At 35.1% G+C, this 12,410-nt stretch overlaps 1 protein-coding gene across 4 annotated transcripts in view; it reads left to right on the plus strand.

The window, feature by feature from the left end:
* MARCHF7 (membrane associated ring-CH-type finger 7) overlaps window positions 1–12,410 on the plus strand; it is a 51,148-nt gene that overhangs the window by 35,081 nt on the left and 3,657 nt on the right. For 3 of the 4 annotated variants that reach the window (XR_009403100.1, XM_059394038.1, XM_059394039.1), the window contains exons 6-9: window positions 871–1,040; window positions 7,042–7,151; window positions 10,410–10,523; window positions 12,094–12,142. Coding sequence is in view for 3 of the 4 variants with exons in the window: in XM_059394038.1 (XP_059250021.1) it covers window positions 871–1,040; window positions 7,042–7,151; window positions 10,410–10,523; window positions 12,094–12,142 (443 nt within the window). In the remaining variant the exon portion in view is untranslated. The remainder of the gene's footprint in view (window positions 1–870; window positions 1,041–7,041; window positions 7,152–10,409; window positions 10,524–12,093; window positions 12,143–12,410) is intronic. The other variant, XM_059394041.1, reaches the window with a different exon arrangement.

Consider the following 12,410-nt stretch of genomic DNA (forward strand, 5'->3'; position numbering starts at 1 on the left):
TATCTCTGGTTCAGTTAGAGCATGATAGTCACCTAATTGTTATACATCTAATCCTCTTTCCACACATCTTTTTCTAAATTCATTAGGAACCTGTATAATCCACTTGTATTTCAGTAGCAGTTTAAGCATTCAGTTGTGAGTACTCTTTCATTCCAGCAATAGACTAAGGTAATGGGGATTTTAACAAAAAATTATATATATATACACTATCATCTTGCATTAAATTAAGCAGTACATGTTGGCCTATTAAATAGAGAACATAGGTTAATGGAAAGTCTTCACACTTTAAAAGCCTGCCCTATAAAAATCAGGGTAATTGAATAACATTGCTGTGGGAGGGGGAAATGGAGAATTTAAAAGCCTGTTGTCTTTTACTGTGATTAAATACAAAAAGTTTTATCAGTTTAAATATATGTGGTTCTGATAGCATGTAAATGAAAAAAACAAGTCATTCTTTATTGACTTTATTGGGGATGTGGGGGAGAAAAGTGGTAAGTATGTAAGTAAGTATATTCCTTTATACTGTTGGAATCGAAGGTAGTCTGATACAGAAATTAAAATCTCTTAGGTATGTTTGTAAAGTAATCATGAAAAATAAGAAACTTAAAGTGTGATATCAAAGAGAAAATTACTTAAAGCATTTGAAGATAATAGGATATACCCTGTTCTGTTTATCTTTAAAATATAATTTTTATTCTTACTGAACTGTTTTTTTTTTTTTATGGTGGTCGCTGTTTTTTAAGGTTTTTGCTTTTTTCTACTCAGAACATGAGTAGAAATAACAAAGACGTTCGAGATAGGTATGTTTGGAAATGACCAACCAGGATGAGTTATCATAACTCTGTTTATGAAATGTTCCTTCTTTTCTAGCCTCCTTTTAGAGGATTCTGAAGAAGAAGAAGGTGACTTATGTAGAATTTGTCAGATGGCAGCTGCATCATCATCTAACTTGTTGATAGAGCCATGCAAGTGCACAGGAAGTTTGCAGTATGTCCACCAAGAGTGTATGAAAAAGTGGTTACAGGCCAAAATTAACTCCGGTGAGATTTATCTTTTTATGTATTTTGTTTTCACAGGTTTTCTAAGAGATATACATACAAATGTATTTTAGTTAGCAAATCTGATTATAATTAATTGTCAGAGTTACACTCTTTTTCAAAAGAATGTTATTTTTTGAAGCAAAAGCGTTAAAGAGCACTCATTAGGGGCACCTGCGTGGCTCAGTGGGTTAAGCCGCTGCCTTCAGCTCCAGTCATGATCCCACGGTTCTGGGATCGAGCCCTGCATCGGGCTCTCTGCTCAGCGGGGAGCCTGCTTCTCTCTCTCTCTCTCTCTCTCTCTCTCTGCCTGCCTCTCTGCCTACTTGGGATCTCTGTCAAATGAAAAAATAAAATCTTTTTTTTTTTTTAAAGCACTCATTAGTCTTGCTTCATAAATTTTTCGTAGTGTTTCTTGTATTTTATTAACCCAACAAACTACTTTTTCATAGATGTTGGGTAACTATAATTGATTATCACAGTTGATCCTTATGTAAAATCTTTCTGAAAAAGTCATGCTTACTGTTTACCAGCTATGTGGCCTTGAGAAATACTTGTTTCTAATGCTGTTGTGGAGTAGTAATAAGGTTACTATAGGGATTCATTGTTAATTGAGTACCCATTAGGGAGCCAGGCACAGTTCCAGATGTGGGATCTAGAATGGTAAACAGGACAGACAAGGCACTTGCTTTTGTGGTGGTATGGGGCGTTAAAGGGATGCCTTGTTGAGGTGAGAACATTTGAACTGAACAAAGAGGAGCTAGCTGTTCCAAAATGAGAGCAAGAGCATTCCAACTGAGGAAGCTTTTAGTGTGAAAACTTTCAGGTAGCAGGTAATATGACAGGTGTGTTTGAGGAACTGAATGAAATGCAGTGTGGCAAGAGTATAATTAGTGGACAAGGAGAAGGGTGATAGTTGAGATTAGCAGAGGTTATGTCATTTAAGACTTTTAAAACTAATGTCTGAAATTTAGATTTTTGTCTAAGTGTGATGGGAAGCCACTGAAAGGCAGGGGAGTAAAATGATTTTATTTTGACTGCTTTGTGGAGAATGGATTTTAGGGGGACAAGAATAGAGGTAGGGAGTCCATCCAGGAATCTATCTTAAAAGAGATGGTGAGTGGAAATGGTTGGATTCTAGTGTGTTTGGGAGGTAGATTCTGTATGACTTGCCAATAGATTGGATGTGGTGAAGGGGAAAGAACAGTTTGAGAAGTTGGTATTTTTGTGTTGAACAACTGAGTACATGGTGGGGCCATTTCCTGAACTTAAAGAGTAGGAGTGGAATAAGTGTGGGGCAGGAAATAATTCTGTTTTAGACGTAAACTGCTTATTAGAAAACCATCTAAAAATGTGATCTAGGCAGTTAGCTAGACAGACCTGTTGTTTCAGGAAATCATTAGTGCTGCAAGTTACATTTTGGAGAATTAGAGCACGTAAGTAATAATTTTAAGCTATGGGATTAAGTAAAGTCCCTAGAGCAAGAACAGGTGTCAAAGGAATAAGGCCAGGACAGAGGCCTGGGGCACCCACGTATTTAGTGGGAGCAGAGGAGATCTGAGAAGCAGGCACAATCTGGTAGGAAGAAAACTAAGAAAATGCAGTGTTGTGTAAGCCAGAAGAAGAAAGTGTTCTAAAGAGGGTATGATCAAACATACCAAGTATCACAAAGAGATTCGAACAAAGAAATGGCAGTTGGTAGCATGAATGTCCTCGGTGGTTTCAGTTTTTGTGGAGTGATGGAATCATGAGCATGATTAATAGAAAACAAGGTAAGACAGGAAACAGCCACATAGACCCCTCTTCAGTAAGCTTTATTGTTAAGGAGACTGGTGATAAGGTGGAGGAATTAGGGAGTAAAATAGGGTCATAGGATGTGTTTTTGTTTCAGTTTCAAGTGGGAGATTTTAGGGCGTGTTTTATTTTAATGAAAGATAGAATGGAAGGAAAAAAATTTTAGCCTTTAATAGGAAAAAAAATTACGTTGTATCTACAAGGCTGGTGTAGATATGAATGTTGATCAGTTTGTTGCTTTGATGAGAGGATTCTTGCTTGAATTCCTGTATAATTGCTTCTGTTTTCTTAATAAAAGGAGGTAAGGTCTTTAGCTGATTGTAGGACAGGTTAAGAGATTTTGATGTATAGGGAAAATAATACTTAAAGACATTTTTTAGGGTTCTGGAAGTACGAGTGTCCATAAAAATCTGTGGCTGTGAATATGATTAAAAGTGAGATGTACATTTTTTAGAAGCAGTTTGCAGATGGCTGGATATAGACAGGGGTTTGGGGTCACTGGTGTTGGGACCTTTGTTAGGCAAATATGAAGGGAGTTAAGGATATTTGTAAGGACATAGTTGTGATGGCCATGGAAATGAAAATCAAGAGGGGGAGTAAGGACATCAGAAAGTGGTGTAGGGTTAGAAGTCTTTGAGTCTCATTGACATTGAAGACAATTGCCAGAGTAGGTAAACTGGGCTGATGAGAAATTTTAGGTACACTGGAGAAAATGCCTAAAATACAAATTTAAGGGTAGTGCAGTAAACTATGATGACAAAGTCAAGGATATGACCATAGTGGGTGGCAGGGTGGGGAAGGGTGATACTTAGAAGCACAGATATTGAGGAAGTGTGTGTGGATATTGAAATGGCCAAGAAGTAAGTTGATAAAGTTGGAAAGCCAGGTGCTAAAGTTATTAAGAAAGAGGAGGGACTTAGAGTTTCAAAATAGCAATAGGTATGTGGTTATTTATTTCTACCTCTTGGTCCTGAGGTGTAAAGGGTTGTGGGAAAAAAGTATGTAATAGTCTAGAAGGGCACTGTGATTTAGGTGTGAAGTCAAAGAGATTAATCAAAAAAGAGACTGGTTATGAGAGAAGTTTAGACCATGAGTACCAGAGAACATAGTGAAAATAACTAGTAGAGTGAGTAGGGTGGGAAATTAGATCAGATTAATAAATGGACACAGTATGAGATTGACAGTCTTGCAGTTGGTGACTTAGGAAAATCATTTGTGAAGTATGATGGCATTAATACAAATTTTAATAATCTTTTGAAAGCATTGGGTAACCTGTTTAAGCTAGAGATTATGAGGCTCCTGGGAAAATTTTGTTTGTGTGTAGCTAGGTAGCAAGGCCTCCATGGGGTAGGGGGTTTATGTTTTTGTTTTAAGGTAGTCTGATCGCAAAGCTGTGGGACAGATGCGTCTGATTTGTAGCAGCCTTTTCTTAGCTGTATGGTGTTACAACAGCCTCTTGGCTTTGTTATCACTGCCCTTGGGCCTTATTAAGATGAAATGAGTATTTGTCATGGAAGCGTTGGTTCTTGACAGTCAGGGCCCAGGAATGTTAGCCATTACCAGAATGAAAAACAGTGTGATTCACCTTCTGCTAATATTTGCAGTTAGATTGTTAGTGTTGTGTAGGCAGAAAAACAGATAATACAGTGTTAAGAACATTGGCATTTTGGAATTATACAAGCCGAGATTGGCATAATGGCTCTAACACTTAACCTGGAGGATCTCTAGTAAGTTTGTTAACATTGGTTCTCAACCCTGGCTGCTGGGTCACAATTACCCAGTAGAGTTTTTAGATACAAAGATGCCTAGATCTAGTTTTAGACACTCTTAAGTAGTTCTGGGATTGGGCCTCAGTTCCGTTATGAGTAGTATTACTAGTATTTACCACACAGGGTTGTTGTGAAGGTCAAATGAGATGATGTTTATAGTTTCTCACAGTACTAGGCATGTGGCAAATACTCAGTTTGATGGATTTTATCAGATTATAATAGGTACTTTCTAAGATACGGTCAAATGAATGTAAAGATCTCAAGATCTGAACCTTCCTGACAAATTTTCACAAGCCTTTCTCATACGTACATGAAGACCTGTCTGGTAGAATATTCATTCTGGTAGAGATTGATACAAACATTTATTAAGCAGCTGCCATGTGTGGACTGTTAAATTCTGCAGGATGTGCAGAGATGTATAAAGCAAGTTTATAGACCTATGAGTTTAGACAGATGCAGTCAGGGCCTACTGAATGAGGTGGGGTATATGTGGAGTCATGGACTAAACAATGTAGGTATAAATGGACTTTTCTTAGCTATATATGACCTTTTCGAATGTTCTAGAAGTCACTTAACTCCTAGAAGAGAAGAAATGAATCCCTAAGATGTGTAACAATTTGTACTACCTGGTCTGTCTCCAAGGTCCATATTTTATAATAATACTTGGCTTCTGAATCAGAAGATAGTTTTAGGAAATGTCTGCTAAATTTTATCTTTCACATTCTTTATATTCCTCTTCAGATCATAATACAAACTTTCCCTGAATTTAGTTGTCAGTGGTATAATACTAATTTTTTTACTAAAATATTCCAGATGGCATTTTAATTTCAAAATCTTTAAGTATGTTAGACTCCTAAAATAGCAGCAACAGTCACAACTAGTTTTTATTCATTCCTTGAAATACTGTGAATATCTTATGTAGTTTGACTACAGGACATTTTGAGACAACATATTACCTCACAATAGCACTCACTTTCTATTGAGTATTTTCAAAAGAAAATGCATATAAATTACCATTGCTGTCTTGGACTTCATGCCAAATTTACTGTTTTAAGAGGTTTGAGAGCTACTTGAAGACAACAGGGTTTGCTACCTTTTCCTTCTAAATCTTAGCACATAACAAAGTCAACAAATGTTAGTTGAATTGAATCTAAACCTCTACCCTGTTAATAACGTGACTTCTTAAACTTTTAGGACATCTTTTTCGGTTTAAAGCTCTATCTAAAAATAAAGATGGTGGGGTGGAGGTGTGAAAATGGCTATGTTTAATTAGATTATCACCTATTAGACCCAGAAGCTGAGGAGTAACCAATAACTGAATGTATATGGGATAGAAGGAGCTTTTTTTTTTCCTTTTAATTTTGATAAACTATATATATATAATTTTCCTTTTGACCATTATTAAGTGTACAGCTCAGTAGCATTGAATACGTTCAGAATGCTGTATGACCATCACCACTGCCCACTTGAAAAATTTTATCATCACCCCAAACAAAAACTGTATCTATTAAGTAGCAACTTCCACCTCTCCCTTCTCCTCAGTCCCTGGTAACTTGCTCATTTTCTCTCTGAATTTGCCTGTCTACATAATTCATATAAATAGAATCATATTATAATATTTGTCCTTTTTGTATCTGCTTTATTTTACTTAGCAAGTTTATAGGGTTCATCGGTGTTGTAGCATGTATCAGAACTTCACTCCTTTTGTGGCTGAAAGGACAGAAGTGGATTCCTTTTTTCCCCTCATTAGGGAAGGTACATTTCTTAGAGCTCAAAAGGTCTATATTGTGATATCAAAGATACTGCCCTGAGTATAGGGTGACTCATTTGTTTGGGATACTGTATTACTTAAAATTGTTTTCATGGCATCCTGTCAAGCTATTTGAGGAAGTGGGAAGTACAGACGACATTCCATTGTCAGCTTCCCACCATCAGGGGTGGAGATGTACGTGCATTTCTGGGAGGCAAAAAAACAATAGATACCTAAATAATGGGCTGGGCCTAAATACCGTAGATTAGAACCTGACAAGCATATCCGTGTTCTCAATGTAGTCTTCCTTCCTTTCTATATATTGATTATATATATTGATACATAGAATATATATCTTAATATGTAGAATGTATTTATATTTTTATTATATATTGATGTATAGAGTATATACTTATATGCTAAGCTTAAAACTTTACAAGGAGGGGTGCCTGGGTTGTTAAGTTGGTTAAGCAGCTGCTTTTGGCTCAGGTCATGATCTCAGTGTCCTGGGATCAACCCCCACATTGGTCTCCCTGCTCGATGGGGAGTCTGCTTTTCCCTCTGCCTCTTTTCCACTTCCCACCCTGCTCAGGCTCTCTCTTTCAAATAAAATCTTTTTCAAAAAGAACTTTACAAGGAAAAATATTTGTGGAGACATAGCAGAACTAAACTTTACTTTTTATTTTACCAGGTTCTTCATTAGAGGCCGTAACCACCTGTGAACTCTGTAAAGAGAAGTTGCAGCTTAACCTGGAGGATTTTGATATTCATGAACTACATAGAGCTCATGCAAATGAACAAGTTAGTATATTTTGCCTAATTTGGTAAGTGTCTATTCTATGCTTAAAGGACAACTCTTGAAGAAAAGATTAAAACGTGGTCAGAAAACCGACACTGAAATAATAATAGTAATGGTTTTAATATAATTCTGTTATTACATTAGGAATTATATGATTTTATAATTTTGTATTATTTTTCCTCTAACTTTTTAAAACGAAAGGCAAATAACCAAGTTACAGATTCTGGGTTTAAAATAAAATTCATCATACGTCTTTTAAATAAACCTGAAAATAATAAAAGCTTAGAAAATTAGTCCCAAAGTAGTAATACCAACCTTCTCTCCCCATAGCTGTCTCAGTTGTGAATGCCTCTTGAGTACTGGAAAATAGTTAAAACACCAGTCCCCACATCTGCATCCTAGTTCTATATTTTTTATGTTAGGAATAATTTTTTTTATGAATCTATCTGATGCCCCTTGTTCTTACTCCTGTCTGGTTCCCTCTACTCTTCCTATTCCCCACTTCCCCTGCCCTGTTCCCACTCCTACCTTTATGTTGAACAAGTTATCTTACATGAAATCATTTATTCCAAGTTCACATTGTTTCTCTTTCCTTCAGAATTGTATCACTACAGTCATGCTATTAATTATATAATGAATAATGTTGGGATTTCTCTGATCATATTAAGATTTTATTTCAAATATTTTCCTCATTTCTCAGATTTTTTTGGTATGTATTGATCACTCCTCCCCACCCCCACCCCCCATTGATTTGATCAGTTTTTTTTCTTGAAGCTTAGAGCTCAGTTTTTTCCCCTTTTTAAAGGAAAATTCAGGGGAAGAGGGAAGATGTTGGCAGAGATTACGAAGGATGGCTCTAGGGCTATATTATCCAAGTGTGCTTAGCATATTTTTGATAAAAAGATGATGAGAGAATGCATGAATGCTTGAAAAAGCACTTTTTAAATGAAGGAGTAATGAGCACCTCCCCCCCCCCTTTTTTAAAAATATTTTACTTATTTATTTGACAGAGAGAGATCACAAGTAGATAGAGAGGCAGGCAGGGGGGAGGGGAGCAGGCTCCCTGCCGAGCAGAGAGCCCGATGCGGGGCTCGATCCCAGGACCCTGAGATCATGACCTGAGCTGAAGGCAGAGGCTCAACCCACTGAGCCACCCAGGTGCCCCCCCCCTTTTTTTTTTAGCTGAAGTGAAGTTTATATAATGAACCATTTTAGGGTAAACAGTTTATTGGTACTAATACATTTGCAGTGCTGTGCAACCATCACCTCTACCTAGTTCCAGGACATTTTCATCTCTAAAAGAAAATCGTATGCCCATTAAGCAATTGCTCCTTCCCCCTTCTTCCATCCCCTGGCAACCACTAATCTGTGTTCTGTCTCTGTGGATTATCTGTTTTGGATATTTCATACAAATTGGATGAAATTTGGATATATTCATACAAATGGAAACATGCAATATATGATCTTTTATGGGCATGCTTCACTTTTTAAATGTGGGAATATGGATACCCTTTGAAAATCTGGATAAAACCAGAAACACACCTTACAAAATATACATATACACAAAATCTGTATATAATTTTAGGGATTCCCAGATCTCTTGAAGCTAATTGCTTACCTCCAGGTTAAGAGTCACTGATTTAATGAATGAAACATTAGGCAGTTCTGTAGTATAGATAGAACTTTAATGTTAATTATTGTTTTGCTCTTTCTTGAAGCACAATCTAAAATGTACTCCAAAAGGAATATCAGTCCGAGTAATGCATTGTCTTAAATTCTTAAGACGTCTCTGTAGACAGCTGGACATTGGTATTTTATAGAATGGGCAGGGGGTGTTGAAAGGTGGAATAATGCAAAGAATTTTGTGGGTTTTTTTGTTCTTGGGTTTTTTTTTTTTTTTAATCTTCTCAAAATTAGTGTAGGTTTCAAAGGATGGCTTTCTCCTGCCATTCTTCTTAGGTGCTCCATCATGTCTCTTGAAGGTGGTTTTGACTTTTCATATAGCGAGGAATGTTTTTATTGTTCTTCAAGAATTTTAATGACCCACTTCTTAAATAATTTAGAGGTGTTAGGAAATACTGGGTGGAGTCATTATAAAAATGACAGTTGTGATTAAGCTTCCTGGCTTTAACATCTTTGTTCTTTGTGAATCATGGATTCTAGTGGCCTGACAACTACCTTCATTTTAAGTACAGTTTAGTTTTTCATTATCCAGTGCCTTCATCTTTTTCAAGGTGATAACCATTAAATTCTTTTTTTAAATCTCCTAGATACATGATTACCTTTGAGTTAAAAATAAGCAGTTAATGAAGTATTTAGAGAAACTTTTTATCAATTTGAAATTTGTTGAGTATTCTGAAGAATCTCTATAATCAGTAACTCGCTCAAGTTCGTACTAAGAACATACAATTCTTAATTTCAGATAACTTTATTATGAGAAAATGATGCAATTTACAGATAATTCACTGTGTAGCAATTACATAACAGTTTAGATTTTTAATAATATTATATTCATGTTTTGTATTCTTACTTTCAAAACAGCAGAACAACTTTAAGCCAAAGAACTGTTTTTGCCCACTGCAAATTTCTATGCAATATCTGGAAGTTACTTTACTATGCTTTTTTTTTTTTTCTTAAGATTTTATTTATTTATTCATGAGAGACAGAGAAGTATGAGAAGTATGGATTCGATCCCAGGACTCTGGAATCATGACCTGAGCCGAAGACAGACAGATGCTTAACTGACTTAGCCACCCAGGCGCCCTACTGCCTTTTTTTTAAGTTCATTTTTGTATTTGTTGTTGCCTTGAAGTTAGTTAAATTGTATAAGAAACACTTGACCTTTCAGAATAGGATTTTAGTTATGTAATATATTGATACAGCTATAGATGAAATGCTAATTTTTAAGTAAACAGTTACAGCCATCTGTGCAAAGAAATCTATTTTGAGCTTTATAGGGAACCAGAGCATTTATTTTACCATCACATGATTTTTTTCCCCACTTTTATATAAATAATTACATAACGGAAGACTATATGAGAATAAAGAACACCTATTTGAACACATTATATAACATTAGTAAAATTTTTCGAAACTAACGAGGGATGGCTTTTTATTTCTTTTTTAATAGATGGCACTGTATCTCTTCCTAGAAACTGATTACAAATACATTTCCTCTAGCTTATCAGTATACTGAGTATCAATCTCATTCTACTAATTTTTCATTCTCCGTATTTTTCTCGTTTGCTTCCCTGTTAAAGGCTGAGTATGAGTTTATCAGCTCTGGTCTCTACCTAGTTGTGTTATTGCACTTGTGCGAGCAAAGCTTTTCTGATATGATGGGAAATACAAATGAACCAAGCACGCGTGTCCGAGTAAGTAATATTGGAGTTGGGGGGAGGGTGCGATGCTGCAAGTGTTTGCTTTGGAAAGCACTTTGTTTTATATGTTCACATTCTATTTTTTGGGGGGTGGCTCTTATATTAAAATGTATCTTAAAAATAAAGATATTATAGATTTAATAGTAATTGCTGTCTTCCTTACTTCAAACAGCCTAATTTTTTTCATTAAGCTTTTTATAGAAGTAATTTCCTAGCTCTTGAAGGTAATTGGAATATATTTCAGTGAAAAACGGGGATGAATTGAAAACACCTAGAGGAAATGCTCTTTTTAATTTGGAAGGGAACATCCAGCTCATTATTACAACTTAGAAACCTGACATTGAAATTGAACTTCAAAAACCAAGAGTTTGGGAAATTAACTTCAATTTCATTTGTTAGTATCCTATAAAAGATTGCCAGTGAACTAATTTTTAAGCATTCACATTACAAACTACTGAAGATACGGACTATTGTGTGTTTACTCTGTTTACTCTTATCTTAACACTTGAGCTAGGTGTCTTTTAGGTGCTCATAAGTAAAGTGATATAAGTTACCTCAGTGTACCATAGGAAATTTATACTCTGCTGCCTGGCCCATTTAATGTGGCAGGGGCTAGGGTCTCCATCTCATTACTCTAGCATTGTGAACACTTCATATCTTAAAACATGTTCATAAAGATATTATTTCAGACTTTTTAAAATAAATGTTCACTCTGATGATTAAAAATAGATCCAAGTTTTTGGTGAAATGTAAATCTGCTTGTGAATAGATTTGGTAAAATGTAAAATCTGTTTTATTTTGAAAATTATCAAATAACCAATACATATACTGTTCCTAATTGGTTAAAAAATATTTTTCTGTAATCATTATGTGAACATTATTCTTGTGAGCCTTTTGGACAGATTAATATGATTAAGAAAAAAAAGAATGAGCTATCAAGAGCATTCAGAATTTGAGCAGAGCTGTCTTGATTTCTAAGGCCTTAAGAAATCATAGAACCTAAATTTAGTAAGTGCTATAAAATTATTTCTTAGAAGGTGACTTACCTTGTCAAAATGAATAAACCTTATGTAATGCATATAATAAGATCTGTTGGATGCCTTTGTGAAAGATACAGACAAATTATATTAAAGGGGAAGTCTTCACCAGATTAAAAACACTTTTGGAGCTATCAAATTTAGGCATTATTGTTTTTGTTTTATTCTCCTTTTTTTTTTAATTGAATTCATTTATGTCCAAATTGTAATGGTTTTAATTTTTTTCTCCATAATTTTTTGAGGTGTTGCAAGAAGACAGAATGCCATTGGATTAATTTATTGTATCTGTTTTCAGTTTCTACATGATTCATGATATCTACATGGCCATTTATATAATGATTATATACAACATTTAAAAGATAATATCCTAAGCTTGTAATTTGTGATGTGGGGGTAGAAAGACCCCTATTTAAAGGCTTAAAATGGTGTTTGGCTTTCTTAAGTAGAAATGAATCTCCTATACTAATCTCTTTTTAGATACATTTGCAACATTTAAACTACTATATTTCTTTCTGCATTGTTTCTAGTTTATTAACCTTGCAAGAACTCTTCAGGCACATATGGAAGATCTCGAAAGTAGGTGGAATTTCCCCTTCCCAGACTTGTTGAATTTACTTTTGCAAATTAAACCCACAGAGCAAAACCTAATTGTATATTCTTTCTATCAAATTAGAGCTTCATTTATAGGCTTAATAATAGCAAAATAATTGATTTGGGAAAGATGGGTAGAGCAACTGACATTTTCTTAAAAGCATATATTCTTTTAAATTCTATTTTAAGGTATAGGATGTATTTTAATATTTTAAATAAAATTTTATTTTTGAATGTCTTCGTTTTAGAACTT

The sequence above is a fragment of the Mustela nigripes genome, chromosome 3, assembly GCF_022355385.1.
Source record: "Mustela nigripes isolate SB6536 chromosome 3, MUSNIG.SB6536, whole genome shotgun sequence".
NCBI classification, from domain to species: Eukaryota; Metazoa; Chordata; class Mammalia; order Carnivora; family Mustelidae; genus Mustela; species Mustela nigripes.